Source organism: Schistosoma mansoni, chromosome 2 (assembly GCF_000237925.1).
Source record: "Schistosoma mansoni strain Puerto Rico chromosome 2, complete genome".
NCBI lineage: Eukaryota > Metazoa > Platyhelminthes > Trematoda > Strigeidida > Schistosomatidae > Schistosoma > Schistosoma mansoni.
In genome coordinates, this window is record NC_031496.1 from 28,566,139 (window position 1) to 28,582,777 (window position 16,639).

The 16,639-nt window shown below is 33.5% G+C and overlaps 1 protein-coding gene across 1 annotated transcript in view; it reads left to right on the top strand.

Moving 5' to 3' along the window:
- Positions 1–931: 931 nt before the first annotated feature.
- Positions 932–16,639, top strand: part of Smp_143620 (hypothetical protein) — a gene marked incomplete at both ends in the record, with an annotated part of 67,976 nt that continues 52,268 nt past the window's right edge. Inside the window, one exon of the mRNA XM_018796294.1 lies at positions 932–1,418. Coding sequence (XP_018650521.1) covers positions 932–1,418 — 487 coding nt within the window. The remainder of the gene's footprint in view (positions 1,419–16,639) is intronic.

The window sequence follows — 16,639 nt, forward strand, 5'->3', positions numbered from 1 at the left end:
GTCTCATTGTTATTGTGTGGCGCATATGTATTTGGTGTCTCCTTGTACCAATGTTTATGTATTCAAAATAAAATAAAAAACGAAATTCAGAATGAGTTTTTTCAACTATTAATTACTGCTACTATAGAACCCATACGGAAGACGGTTATGTCCACACAGCAATCACTAGTAATCGTTGGTAGGAAATGTGTATCTGTGTATCACATGATTGCATCTGTTAGTCTAATTATAAAATGTATTATCTTGTATTGTGTTCTAGTGTGCTCAGTTGTGTTATCGAGTCAAGAGTTATTCTATGATAGTATTTCGTATAACAGGGCAAGTTATTATTTTTTCCGTCACAACAATAACTTCGATTTTTATGTTTAGTAAAAATCTGATTGGTTCATATCTAATAAACCAGAGAGTTGATTTACCAAACACATAATGTTCGTAACCTATTTACTAATTTTATGTATTTAGCTTTGAGCTACACTATTTATGTATGGTTTAATTGATATTACTTAACTGTGCAAACTGAAATAGATAGAACGACGTTTTAACTCATGACCTAATGGTAACAAGTTGAATATTATAATCAATAAGCTATCACTACAGTAAATAAAGAAGAAAATGTGATGACTTATTGTTAATTTCAACAACTACCATCATTTTTTTTTTGAGTGTTTATTAAAACCCCTTTAAATAATACTTAAAGTGGACATCATATAAATAAATGATAATTATATATATTGTAAATAATTTAAAAAGTATTCAGTTCAATCTCCGAATTAATTAAGTAAACTGTTAACTGAAAAACAACTGACTAGTCGGAATTATTTCACTTGGAAACACACCAAAGCAGTATATATTCAAAAAAAAGAATTGATGAAAAGAATAACTGAATTGGACTACATAAATTGACAACACGTTTTTCGGAAATTCCCCGATTATGGAACCGGAAACACTGAATAGCACTTATGCTGATGACTATGATCATAATGTCGGTGATAATAACAGTAACAAAAATAGTAGTAGAATAGAAAGTGGAAGTATAATTGTGTATAACACTGAAATTTTATCTAGATCTAATCAACAATTATTTTCATTGGATCTTGAATCTAATACTGATAACTTGATGAAAGAAGATTCTTCATTGAAATATGATGAAACGAATAATATTATATCAAAGCATAAATTAAATTTCAATTTAATGCTTTCAAAATATTCTAAATCTATTCATTGTAAAGATTCCAATTATCATCAGTCAAATTCTTCTATTCATGAATTAGATACTACTTATGGAGAAGTAGATAAAAGTAGTGTTCTTTTTTACAATGAATATGATAAGGATGACAATTGTAATATTGGTATCAACTATGGTACTGTTAATGATATGATAATTGATGATATTAGTCATATCATTGCATCTATTAAAAGTGAGTGAATGCAGTTTTTTTTTAAAAAAATTGTATGATGCCTATTTTAAAATTATCTGTCAGAGGGGGAGGGGTGGGGCTTAACAGCAAAACTATATAAATCATTGTTATTCTATTCAGCTGACATCTCTATCCATAGTATAGTGTGTAAGTAACTATTCAATATCATTCATTTAAATAATAAACTACATGATTATTATTCCCATTATTAACCAATTTATCTATGTTGAACACTGGGTGTCAGAGTTGAATGGAAGGCATTGAATTCCTCATTGACGGTTATAGTATACATTAGAAGTCAAGGTTTCGAAGTTTTCCTTAATTCTTACCATCGGCTAACAAGATTCCTTTGAAATACATTAATTTCGAATCGGAAATTAGCTTAAATATTATAACTTCTTGCTATAGTGTTAAGATACCGATATAAATTTGTTAAGAACCCAATCAACTAATTACCATAGAGTGATGCTCGAACTTGAATCCCTTATAATTTGTAATAAAATTATGAAATGTAAATACAACTTGATAACTATCATGTATTTCATCACCAGTAATTCCGCTAATTCCAAGAACGATAGCCCGACAAGAATCACCACGTTCCCAAGTCTCCAATCAGATCATTAGAATCCCAGATGACTGGTCACAAGTATTTAATCATTCATTCGAACCCATAACTCTCATGATGACATAAATAAAATAAAAAACAATAATGGACAATAGATTATTGGTCTTAAAATATACATAACTAGGAGAGTTGTAATAAAGCTGAGTAACAGATTTATAATTGATTAACTTTTAATTTATAGACAGCAGAAGATATACCAATAAGTCGAAACGATAGTTTACAATGAAGACTGTGCAAAAATCATTTGTTAAACAATTCACCTATTGACATGAAAAACTCATCTGCTAATCAATTTTCATTTTCATTTCATTTATAATTCACATGCATAGACCATCTTCACTAAAAATCGAAAAGACATGGAAACGGTTGCGTCACATCTCACTGTGTTTATGAATTTAAATGTGTGTCTGGCCAAACATTCATTGAGAGGAGCGATTATGATCTCCAAATCACGGTATCTAAATGGTTGCAAAAGACAAATAAAATTAAATGATATAATAAGAGTAGATGATAAATATTCATCGTCCTCTACTTTCAATATTTAGTTGAAACAAAATTGTACATTAAGGCTTGCTAAAGCCTTGACCATAGTAAAGTTCAGGACCCCCATTTATGAATTCAAAAATAATTTGTTCTCACCTTAAACTTACACTGGTAACATTAGCTTACCATCCAGAGTTCTCAGTTTCACATTGTTTTTCATATTATTTTCTTTATTATCTTTGTTTCCTCTTACCCTCTATTTGTCTAACTGACCTATTGATTTTCATATATTTAATGTTCCAAACAAGTATATACGTGATCAGATTGTTCGAAATGTATTATGCTAACATGTCACATAATTCTGACAATCTTCGTCTTCTTACTACACCATCTAAATTTATCACAGGGACTAATTGCTTTAAATAACTCAATTTTCTAAAGGTTAGGCACCCACTGCGGTACCCGAAGCTTCCAAGTTTACTTCCCTTGAAGGTTGTGTGTAAACATGTAATTGCCCACAATTTCTGAGGAACATTTAATGACTTGAGACGCGAGCGGATGTATCGGGTTAATTTTTCCGTTTATATGAACAAACCTATAACTATTAATCATTCATTCATTTCACGTTGATTTTCTACTAATTAACCTTTTGACAGATACATCACTTCTCATCGCAGTTCGACAATCTAATACTGAAATCTTAGATCGTATTTCTTTTACTAAAGTGAATTGAATCGATAGATATTATTTTCTGATAATCCTAAGCATCTTCACCAGGTTACAGATTCTTCGTAAATGATGAATGATGTAAATAACTTATACATGCTTGTCGAAATTCCTCTACCCCACCTATGTTTTTCGCTAGACTAACGTCTCAATGTTTGTTAAGAAAAATTTAACTAATAATGAGTTCTAGACTGATCTCTGTGCTCTTGTTTAAATACTAATTTCATTCATAATGACTTTAATTTTCAACTGGGGAGTTTCATAATTAAGTTATTCTTTCTGTTCACCTCTAGTCTCTCAGACGTTCCGTTTTAATTTTTTATTGAAGGTATGAATTTTCTATTTGTTTTTATGTTCTTTAGGATGGAGACTGAGAGTTGTTTTTCCTTTATTAGCATGACTATGAGCACTTTTCCACTTTTACTGTTTAATTAGAGAAAGAAAATAAAGTTCTAGACGAAAATTTAGTTGTGGACAATATATACACTACAGAGTTTTTTGATAAATTGTGAAAACCATACATTAAATACTTCATCTGCAAACTTACATCATTTGTCCTCCACATTCCGTATGATTCTTCCAAATTGAAATTTCTTTCTATTTCCGTTTCTGTTCTCTTCAACTCGATCTTCTTAGCCTTCTGCTGCCAGGTTTTTCACTTCTGACTGGTGTTGCATACTACTAATGTCGACAGACATAAGTAGCATACCCCACAATAGAACCAAAGAAATAGTGTTCATAATAAATTTCATATTTAGTACAGTCATCACTGACATTACAACATAGGTCAAACAACTTTGAGGCAAAAGTTATGATTAAAGTTTAGAACTTAAATTTTTTATTTACGTAGCTTCGGTGATTAGTCTACTCTATTTATGTAGATTTTTAATCAGTAGTCGATGAAATACATTGTTAGGCAATTTGAATATATTTATTAAGTGGATACCAGTTGGATCCGGCGCGTTTATTTCGTCTTATTTGGGACTCATAAGCAGACTGTACCTGCATATCAGCATTAATATTTAGATTGAGACTCGAACACATTACCTTTAGCTTGAAACGATCATTACCTTATTCAATGAGGTACTTAGTTAGGAAGTATATTTGGTGACAGAGATTGATCAATTGTTAAGCAACTTGTTCAATGAATACTTGAGCTGAGGTCATCAAAAACTTTATTTCTGAATATTTAGGGTGAACCAATCATACAGCTCCACATTCACAATATTCCTTATATAAAGTAATATATTTGTTCCATTTTAAAAACATCTTTTGGAGTCCTTTAAAGTCAGTCCATTCACAATCACATCATACCACATTTTATAATCCATTTATCGTTTGTAGTTTTAGCTTGATATTGCGCTCTTGAAACCATAATTCGGTCCTTGACGAATTTTGGTCAGATGGTACTAACTTTGGGACAATTTTTACACACAACTTTTTTAGTCACAAGTTTTTGATTGAAAGTGAGTGCCCAAACGATTTTATCGAGTATAATTCACTACCTATGATATGGACAGTGTGTCGAAAATCAGAAAGCAGATGAAACCAGAGACACTGTGTTCTCATTAACACGAAAGGTATAACTGACAAGCTTAATGACTGACTTCGTGCATTTATTGGATAGACCATTTACATTGATTCCTTAACGTTTGGTAACTATCTCTGTGTTGCACACCCGTCCAAGGAGTAAGGAAGTATGGTAATGCATTCAAAAAAGATAAAACTGAAACGTAATAAGCCATAAGCCAGAACCAAAACTGAGCACTGGATGCTTGTGAATGTTCTAATAGTTGCACCTTATCAGAAACTATAGCTACCTATTTCTGAACCGGTGAATTTCAAACAATAATGTTCAAGAAATGTACATCAGAAATCTTGGCCAGTATATTGAATAATTAACTGAGTTTGGTCAGTAATAGCCACTATCATTTGTTCAGAAATCCCCTCTGTCTAGTTCATATGAACAAAGCGGTTGTTGCTGAGACGGCCATGAAGATTTCTTGACATATAAATCTTAGGCAGTTAGCAGTAGTTGTGATCGTTTCTCACACGAAACATACATTCTCTGAATGTCTGAAGTGTTAAGCATATCGTATGGTGTCTTCTGAAAAGTAATCAAAAAATGGTCCCAAACTCCACAAACGTTATGTCCAGGTTTATTTATGAATAAATATCCCCAGAGTAACTCTTAGTTATGTTGGTGTTAAAACATGACAGGTTGGTGAGTGGGTAGATAGCTCGGTAAAGTACCGACGGCGTCTGTTTAGCATCAACTGAATAAAGAAAGTTTTAATGAGAACAAGCAGCTGATTAGAAAACACGGGTATTTGAGCGATAATCAATCTTGGAAAGTACTAAAATCAAAAACTTTGCATAAAAACGTTTACAGTTAATTACAACTATGTGGAACACAAATAAAATTTTAAGGAAAGGATCTATAAAAAATATATTTACAAATTATATTTTAATATTTAACATAGATACTCTTCTTTAAAAATGGAGTAATGTGTGTAATTAGAAAAACCTGGTCATAGTTAACCATTTTTACAGCTTTTGAACATTCATTTAATGTTAGTTTGATAGAACTCAACATTGACTACTTATATGTGAAAAATTATATTTGAAGTAGTCTCAGCGATTGAAATTTAAATAATTCCAACGTTTCGTCCTGCTAGCTTGTCTGGACTTCTTCAGGTGACACTATAAGATCGTCATTGGTGAAAGTTAAGAATAGGTTACCAAAGGAAGAACAACAAAATATTGTCTATGAGATCAATTGTCATGATTGTAATGCAGCTTATATTGGAGAAACATCCAGACAATTGAATGTAAGGTTGGAGGAACACAAACAGTGTTTAAAAAAATGTTCCCAAAACTTCGGTTGACATAAGGAAACTTGAAAATAAGTCTGCAATAGCGTTACATGCATTAGAAACGGGACACATGATTAATTTTGAAGGGGCCAAAATACTTCAGAAAGGTTTCAACACTCATAAAGAAAGATTGACAGCAGAAGTGCTGTATATATGGGCGAATAAGAACAGCCTAAACAGAAAGGATGGTATTCAGCTAGCAACCATTTGGCAAATATTCATCAACAAGTAATTTGACCCTTCCTTTATTCAACCTGTTTATTTCACATGAATCGTTATTATGACTGAAATCAATATGAGTTATGTTTAGCATTACAATTATGTACTTGATGATTCTCATTTTTACTTGACATTCGATGATTCAAAAACAACTTTTCAACCTTCAATTTTCACTTTTATTCTTATTTTTACTTCACATAGAAACATATCAACACTGAATATCATTCATTAATAACTCATCTTACACATACATATATACATACACACAATTTATCCAGTCTCCTTTAATTCACATCGTTGAACTTTTCACTTGATTCTCATTCAACTGACTCATATTATCCTGTTTACAAAAATTCGACATCCAAATATGATTGGATTAAAAAGTAGTAGAGATTTTGATATGATTGTTAAAAAACACTATATATTTCTTTGATGATTTTGATTATTTCCCTGAAGAAGTCCAGACAAGTTAGCTGGACGAAACGTTGGAATTATTTATATTTCAATCACTTAGACTATTTCAAATGTAATTTTTCACATATAACGACTTCTCTTTACTCGGCGCCCAATTTTTGTCAAACTATTCGTTCTAACCTTGACGAATATTTGTACAAGTTAACTACTTAATTTATTGAATTTTTCTAGTGTTTATTTTTTTGGTAGGAAAGTTGTTTCTTTATTGGTATTTTTGGTTAACATCTGAGTCAAGCATGATTTCTCCAAGTTTAGTGTTACTTTACTTTATCCAAAGTGTACCTTGAACAATATTTTATTGAACTAACTGAGCTCTTTGTTTTTAATACTATTTGATTATTTGTCATCAATGTGATTTAAACATACTTGAATATGATCAATCGATTAGAACCAGTTTCCACCTAATTCGAGTGAATTTGTATTTGCCTTACTCACATATAGTCATAGTAACAAATATTTCACTGAGATTTATTACGTTTATTCTATGCCAAACAGGAAACTTTTATTTTTTTAAAAAACAGGTGTTACCTACGGCTATCATTCACTGATTTGATTGTATTTGCTTAAAACATACATGTTTCATAATATTTCTTAATGTTTACAATTCAATCTTTTGGTATTTTTATAGTTATTACAGATTGACAGGAAATGTACAAAGAGTTAAATCCATTTTCTATCTTCAGTTCACTTGTAAGGGTTGTGTAGATCCATTGGATTGACTTTGAGATATGTAATTGACCAGTCTCTTTTGGTATATGTGCTTCGTCCGAGGATTGCTACGATATTGCCACTAAGTAGGAAGAGTTATTAGACAGAGTTGGATAGTGGCTGGCATTGGAATACAAGACGTGTGTCATAAGAGCCAGTAGCTATCTGGGTTTAATAGCTCAATGAATAATGAATTGAGCGTTTGAAGAGAAAAGTACTGGGTTTAGGTCTTAGTATAAGCATAAATCCTGAGTACAGATACACCCAAATGATGAGCACCAAATGGGCTGAAACTTGCCATCCATCCAACTCTGTTTAAAACTTTTTACCTTTGTCCAGAAGTGCAGAAATAATATTTTCTCCTCATAGAATTTTTTCAGCTCAAGTTTTTGAAAATAATGTTACTTCTTTGCTATAATGAAGTAACGGTCTGTGAATATCGAAAATTCGCACAATACTATTGGAATAGCCTAAAAGCCTGTTGTGTCTGGTGCTATGTCAAACCCAAATAGGTTATTCTAGCTGACGGACAGACCGATTTATTCATTCTTCTTAAGTCACATTCGGACCTTTTCGATTACTCACGTATATGTGTGTATCGTTTACTTTATTTCATCATATATTTTTGGCTTATTTTTGTCTGACCATAAGTATCAAATCACGCTGTACCAAAACGAGTTAGCAAGTTGCCTTCTTCACCTCACTTTCCCGCTTTTCATTCTGAATGTCCGTCTGGAAAAACAAGTGCTTGAAATAAATTCACCCAACGCAACTCGTATTTGGTTTTTTATTACCGCCATCACACAAACAGGGTTAGCCTAATTAATATACGGAGTTAAATGGAAGATCTATATTTATGTGATATCTGTTCGTTCTTTCAAATTGGAGTCAGATCAATGGGCCACAAATGGCCTACTATCTTAGTTTTCAGGTCATTAGTAAGACTGACACTTGTTTGATGCTCCATTTGATGTAGGAATATTTGTGTCTTTTGTTTACTGTGTCATAGCAACTCATCGGTGACGAACAATAATCTTAACGAATAAAGAAAGAGAAGCGACCTAATGAGGAAAGTTAGGTCGGTCTGTGTTAAATATTAATATACCCTAGGGGTGAGGTTGTCCGCAACGTTTAGAAGTTTAATAAGTGTGTTGTATCCGGCACTTTTGTTCACTTTCCCGTTTATTTAGTGAGTGAGTCCTGTATATTGAGGGAGCAATCTACATAAGGGACTCCATTTCAAACGTCTGGAGGTATCCCCAACTGTCTGCTATGAACATGTTGGTGTAGAGTAGTTCAACATGCCGAACAAAGAAAAATGCAATAAAAGATAGGGTTTGAAATGAAATCTTCAGTGGAAATTATGCACCAGTCGCTCATTAAATAAACAAATATATGTCCGAAGATCTTGGATACAATACACTTGAACATTAAAAAACCGTGCGGTTAACTTCAGCTAAAAAGGATTTTAACATTTGGTTAGATTTTTCTCTTTATTCGTTGGGATAATTGGTTGTCACAATTGAGTTGTTCAAAAAGAAAGGAGATTACTACGGCTGAAATGCAAAGAAAGACAACACATGTAGTCTGATGGCTGAAACGAAAATAAGCGTTAGCCCTTTGAAAGGTGATTTATTCATCCTTTGCAAACACGATTTGCGCCTAGACAATGGCTAGAAAACAGTGATGCAAAATAACTTTTTTGTTGTCTCGTATACACTGCCTATGAATCATTCTTGATCTTAAAGCGTACCATGTTAATGGCACGCAGATAACTAACGTGTCCCTAATTAAGGACATCTAAATGACTCACATGTCATAGCTAATGATCGTTACTATTTGATTGGTTCGTCTACTTACGTACATATATGACTCATCCAGATGTGGAAATTCAATGAGAAAAAGGCACTTACTTTTCATCTTGCGAATGTAGGACAAGCAACGGTAGAAAATACTTTGCCATTAGCTGATTGGTCGCATCGTTTGCGGTTTGAAGGTCAACAGATCAACATGGTTAAACAGAGCACTCGTAATTATAACGACAACCGGTTTGCCGGCACGTCGAGCGTTTGGTGCTGTGGCTTTACTTTAACTTCCTACCAATGTTGACGTCCATCAAACGTTATCATGGTGAGTAGTTCGTTCACGTTTGATAAATTGCCTGTACTGTTAGATTAACTATGGTATACTCATATTTATGTCTGTTAACGTACTTATCTCGAAGTTTTGAGGAAAGAGTAAAATATTTTAAATTATAAATAGAAGATACTAAGTGAAACAAGGAGTAACTACGTCCAAAATATCAAACTACTCAACACTACTGAAACATAAAGAATGTTTACACTACTGGTCATATTTGAGTTTTGTCATCCAATTTCCTCAATCAATAGTTATTAATATCTCTGATGCTTTCTCATCTAGAAAACTTATACTTCTACATAACACTTAAACTATTAATCAATGACTACAGTTAACAATCTCAAACGTTGTACTAGACATTGCAAATCTTCCAGTTTATACCTACTTCAATGTATATGAATTAAAAAGAGAACTCAGTTGATATTTTTCGTTGATTGAATGTTCACCAAATTACTTTGTGTATACATTGTTGTCCTTTCAGCAAGAACCTTTCAACAAACTAACCACTGTACCTTTCAACATTTTTCGGCACGGCTCAATGGATTATTGCTCATAATATTAGTTTTCCAAGCTTTAGGTTTTAGGTCCAAACTCCTATTCATAAATATTCTAACAGTCGGTCAGTATCATTAGTTCTCATACAAATCATGGCTCAAAGTCTAACATAATCTGTACTTGCTTACGGAATTACATTAAATTAGACTTATCACCAGCTGTGCTAGAACATGCAAAAGGTATGGTAAAGTCTTTAATGGAGAAACTATATGTATTATCTCTAAAATAACTTTGAATCGCACTGCCGTATCGCCAGTCTGAATGTTAGCGATTATGGATGTCTTTTCGAAATAAGAAAATACAATAGTCTTACGTGACTAGTGAGGTTATCACAATTTTTTGTCAGTCCTTTTTGTTTAAAATCAAATTACCTGTTGTTTAAGGACATGTCCATACGTTCTTACAAAGTATCTTTTCTGCAATCTCCGGATGACCAGGACATTGTGTATGCTTTAGTCATCTACGTACTATGAAGTGCGGCATCCAGTTTCATAGCTCTTTAAGACGACCGTTTATTTTAAACTCAGGTCACAACAGTTTTTACATCGCAAATGGATATTATTCAGCGTGAACTCTTATTTATTTATTTAAGCACAAACATTGGTACATGGGGCACCAAATACATATGCGCCACATAAATCATTTCATTTTTGTGAGGGCTGGAATACTGTCCGGCTGTCCAAACCGAAGCACGTGGTTTTCATAAGGGGCCGCGCCCGGAGCCTTCGACCTAAAGGTCTAATCCACAAAGCAGTGGAGCACCGCTAGGAGGTACAGTCCTATGGAAGCCGGAAACAAACAATAGGTTCATACACCAGCAGTTCACTCAGGATCTTGGAGCCCATGTGCAACATTGGTTTGGAATCAGAGTTTTCCAACTCTCTTAGGTGAATCCTCCATATCAACCAACTCGGTCAAGGTGCTGGACATTCGCTTTTCGTCCTTTCAATTTCGTGAACAACACCCCCATTGCGAGAAGGCATTGAGTACGATTTCCCTGGTAGTAACTGTATGCGCTTGGCTATGTGAGAGCATTTCGAGAGGGAGATCTGACTCTCTTCACTCTCGACCGTAACAGGGAATTCGGGGGCAGTGTGAAGTCTTACAGTTTATGAGGACGCAAATATAAAATTCTAACCTTCTACTTAAGATTGTCGAGGTTGAAGCCAATAAATTCTTGATAGAATTCTTTCGTCAGCTGGACGAGTCTAGACATCACTTGCCTATGCCCATATGCTATCTCGGATCAACCTGTAGGGTGGGAGATTACAAATAAAACATGATACTGTAGGATGCAAACTGTGCACCTAGTTAAGATCTCAGCTTATTTGTTCTCGTCTGAGTCAGAATGATAGGTACATATACACCTCTCGCTTGTGTACACTTTGATTGGGTTTGCCACTAACAGTTTCCTAGTCATTTCTCATTCTTTTGATGTGCATAAAAGACTGGACGAGGGTGTAACAAGCCAGTGTAATTGTAGCTGGATCGTACGTTCTCAGAACGTAACATCTTGTCAATCAGGTTATAGTGTAGCTAATTGTTTAATTAACTACACATCGATCAACACTATAAGGACGATTATAACATTAGTCATTGACCAGTGATCAAATACTGCAAATGTTTATCGTTCAAGCTGTCAGTCATGGCCTGAATAGCTCAATGGTAACATCCCTAACTGTGATATTGGGTTTGAACTCAATTTTCTTAGAACTGTAGATATTATTTACTGACGAGTGGCAGTTACTATGAGATCTCGATCAAGAAGAGTTTCTTGCAAATTGTCTCCAATCACGTGAATAAAGCGTTAATTCTTATCCAAAACATATCAGACTCATTTTCCTTATATTTATATTCTGTTGGTTATGTTTTTTTCAATTCGTAAATTTATGTACTTGAAAATTTCTTAAATAATCCATCTATTGGTAATTCTCAATATGAAATCTTTAATGTATCAAAGATAACCAATCAGAATTATTATTACTTTTTGCCTATTGGAGTAATTTTTTTGGAAAAAGCAATACACTTTAATAACTGGTATGCATATTTAAACTTGACATTTCATTGGTACAGAAACAACCTTCATCATCTGCATTTTTTTATATTTTCCTCATAAATATACGTTACTTTTACCTCAATTTATTTATTTGTATAGTTTTTTTAAAAATTTGCCGACTGATTATTATTATTATTACTTTTCCTTCTGAGATTCTCAATGAAATTACAGTTACCCAATGTGGATTGGGGTTCAGTAGGATGAATATTGAAAGTATTTTGTCATTTTGATCATTTCTTCATGAGTATTGTAATAAACATCAAGTTAAACATTCCAAATTATTCCATCCTATTAGGATTCATGGATTATTTATATGTTAATCATGTCAATAAAACTTGTATTTAATTGTTTGAAATTGAATTCAGAGGATTATTTATTGATCAGTCCTCCTCTCTGTTAGGGAGGATGAAAAAAGTTTCTCAACAGAAACCAACAGGAAATAATGTTAAGTCTAATGTTCTCAGTAAGTTTTTTTAAAATGTCAAATTATATATATATGTATATTTAGGGCTCCTGAATAGCTTTGAACGTTTGTGATCTTCTATAGGAAAGTCTTAATCATTGTCTTTTTTAAGGTACCCTTAAGTAAATGTAATGGTGAGAAGCGATGTTTGACACCTCAAGTCAGTTTGTGGATACAGAGGTTCAATCCAGGAAATTTAGGGAATCCTGATTCCGAATCAGTGATCTACGTGAACTTCAGACTACTGAGTGGATGTATCAACCTATTTTGAAAGATCTTTGTTTTCCAACTTGATTTGATTTACGTTATAGCATGATCGTCATTCTAATACTCATTACTATATTATTACTATGTTAATTTCTTACTCATCGAAGGCAATAAACTAAGCAACTATATATAGTAAACGTTGTAAACAAACAGAATAGTATATTTATTCCATTAAACTATTTTTATTGTTTCTTCAACCTACACATTTTATAATGTTGAAGGTAATCTCTAGTATCTTGGTTATCACAATTGAAATTAATTTAATTTGTTTTTAGAGAATTTCATTCACTTGTATATGTTTAATTTTACATTTTCTTTGGAGTAATCTTGGAATATGTTTTCAGAACTCCAATGACCCCTTCGTACTGTATGCTTAGGTGATTAGAATAAAATTGGATTTAAATCTAAAAAAAATACTCATCTTTTTTGTAGAAAGGATATGCAGCTTGGCAGTAAGACTCATAATAGACTTTGGTCCTAACTACATTGTACAGGCAATTTTTCTGTGGTTAAAGAAGATAGGCGTGTTACACAAATTATCCATTCTCTTAAGTGAAATTCACCCATCCCTCAGTATATTGTAGCAAATTAACTGCTTATCATCCTTTCTTAACCTTTTTCCTGGTTATGTTTTCATTTCCATTAGTTAACCTATTTACTTGTTATTCGATTTTGAATAATTCATCCTAGGTTCAATTTAGCAAGATTACCTTTGTTAGAACTGAATGTTTTTTGACTATCGCTATTAAAGTTCTAAATGAATTAAGTATTGAGTAGATTGTTTATAATAAGAAAACAAGTATTTGTGAACATCCCGAAGGGTCGAAAATTAATTTTCTGATGTTGAATAAACGGCGATGTTTTAGATACTGTATTTGCTGTCTATACTTCTAGTATAGCCGATTATGAGACATTACACTCTCTATGGGGTTACAACAAATGCTAAAACAAAGAATTAACCCTTTCTATAAAACATCTGAACCTTCGAAATGGTTTAGTCCCAATAGAAGTTCGAATCTCAGGTATATAAACCCTGGACTGTTTATAGAATAGGTTATGTCGATTGTGACATATTGAAATCTTGTGTAAGAATGGACTCATAGAAGCCCCTGAATTCCCTGTTACGGTCGAGGGTGGGGAGAGTTCGCTCTTCTACTCGAAATGCTCTCAGATGACCACGCGTATACAGTCACTATCAGGGAAGTCATACTCAATGCCTTCTCGTAGCGGGGGTGTTGTTTATGAAATTGAAAGGACTAAAAGCGAATGTCCGGCACCTTGACCGAGTTGGTTGATATGGAGTATCAAGTAAGAGAGTTGGAAAACCTTGATTCCAAACCAATGTTAGACATTGGCTCCAGTATCCCGATTGAACTACTGGTGTATGAAACAGTTGTTGATCACCGGCTTCCATGAAACTGCATCTCGTAACGTTGCTTCACTGACTTTTAGATTATATTTTTAGGTCAAAGGCTCCGGGTGTGAACTCCTATGAAAATCACGTGCTTCGGTTTGGACACCCGGGAAGTATCACAGCCCTCCCAAAAATCAATGATAAATGCTACTGGCCTCATCGTTATTGTGTGGCGCATATGTATTTGGTGCCCCCTTGTACCTATGTTTATGTGTCCGAATAAATAAATAAATATACTCGTACGGACGGACGTCTAAACTGCAAAAATGAAATCAATAATCATGGAGGAATTACGAATCTACAAATTAAATGGGTAATAACACTGCGTGGCGTAATTGAGAACAGTCAAAATGGGGTTGAAGCTATCATTTGTAGGCTCCAGCTCTTTCGGTCGCTTTTTCATCAATTTAGTGTGTTTTTGTTATGTATTAGAGTATAGTTTTCATAAAAGATTTAATTTCAAGACTTGACTTTTATTATATTTGTATCCATGCCGGATGTCAGACTGCACTACACTGGATTTGTCTGTAACAGGCAGTTGTAGATAGATCCAGTCTTTTGTATATCACTAAATCCTACTGCGCTAACTAACAATCCAAACAGTTTGAAAAATAGTTAACAACGGTCATATTAAGTCTGTTCGAGATATCGTGAATTTTAAAACGCTTGTACTATATTAAGAACCAGGTTAAAACTACCTGTATTTGGTTCTGAAAACGGCTTACGTCGATAAACATTTATGTCGTACAACTGCACAACTAATGTAACATGATATCAAAGTAAATTAGTTTAACTTTTTGAGTTTCTTACGGAAACGGAAGACACTACTTTTAATCTGGTTAATTCATCAGTATAGTATGCTTATACTCATTATTTTCTTGAAGTGTGCTGATGATCCTGTCAAGAAAAACAACGAAACTACACAATTAAACCCTCTAGTTCAGAAAACACCATATCTGAAGCGTTAACTACTCACTGAAACTACTTGTTTGTATCAAGACCGTAGTCAAGAATATTCGATAGATATCTCAAGGTCCCAGCTGCATTGTGTCCTAACTGATACGAAAATTATTCACTCATATTATCTGGATTCTGAATGACTAGTGGCTGTATTAAACTTAAAAAGATCACCTTTAGAGTCTCAAAGTTGTCAATATAGCATAGTTTTTACCGAGAATGAAACCATCGATTTAAGAGAATAGAATACTTTCGAAGTTCTCTTAGGCTACAAATCTTCATGGTTGTAAGTTTGCAAGCATTGTCATGCTTGTCTTTATTTATTTATCAAGAAAACCAAATGTATATTTTCATCTTGATAAATATTTTATCTACTAAAATGTTTCTGGTTCAATATCTGCTGCTTTCATATAATTTAAGCTAAATCGTTTTAATATTTGCGTCAAAAACCTTAAAGTTCGGGGTAAGGTTGGATGACGATTAATGACATTACTTATCTTCTCAAGTTTAGCATAAGAGCTGGTTTTCATTTCTGTGATATTCCCTTTATAATCGTATTCGCAACAAATATGCATTTGATTATTCAATCCCAGATACAATCTTCAAGTGATCTAGTCATTGGTCAGTCAATTACTGAACATTTTATATTATCGAAAAAAGTTTAACTGGATATCTATTCTGAAGAAAGATTGGGAATATACCTATATATTTGGTTTATACAATAACTAACCATAATTGCTAATTGAAGCGAAATCGTGAAATGTGATCAAGGAATCTTTTCTCATGGTTCCCATAGATTACTGGTAGACGAGGTTGTACTACTGATGACTGAAGGTGTGATGGCATCAAGGTTTCTTACCCAGACAACCAAAATCTCCAGCAATGCTACCTCACAACGAACAGAAGAGGCTAAAGTGGTCTACCCTAATATTAACACACCTCATATTCTCATGTGGGTTCCCGTCGTCAGCGGCAAGGTCTTGAAAGTATGAAGCTTACACATTTATAAGTACTCACAAGATGGCCATGTGTGATCGACCGCAAGTAATTGTCTCGTAGGTTTTGAGGTCATGCTTTCATGTTGACATTCACCACTACTAACACAGTTTCGTTTTCAATCACCTCAGGGAGGGAAGTATCCTTTCACAATGTGAGAATTCAGAAAGTGACAACCACCAACACATTGTTAACATCACCTGAGACTCTACAAGTGATGTTGATCCATCAAAGAGGGTAATTATTTTTGTAACTAGATGATA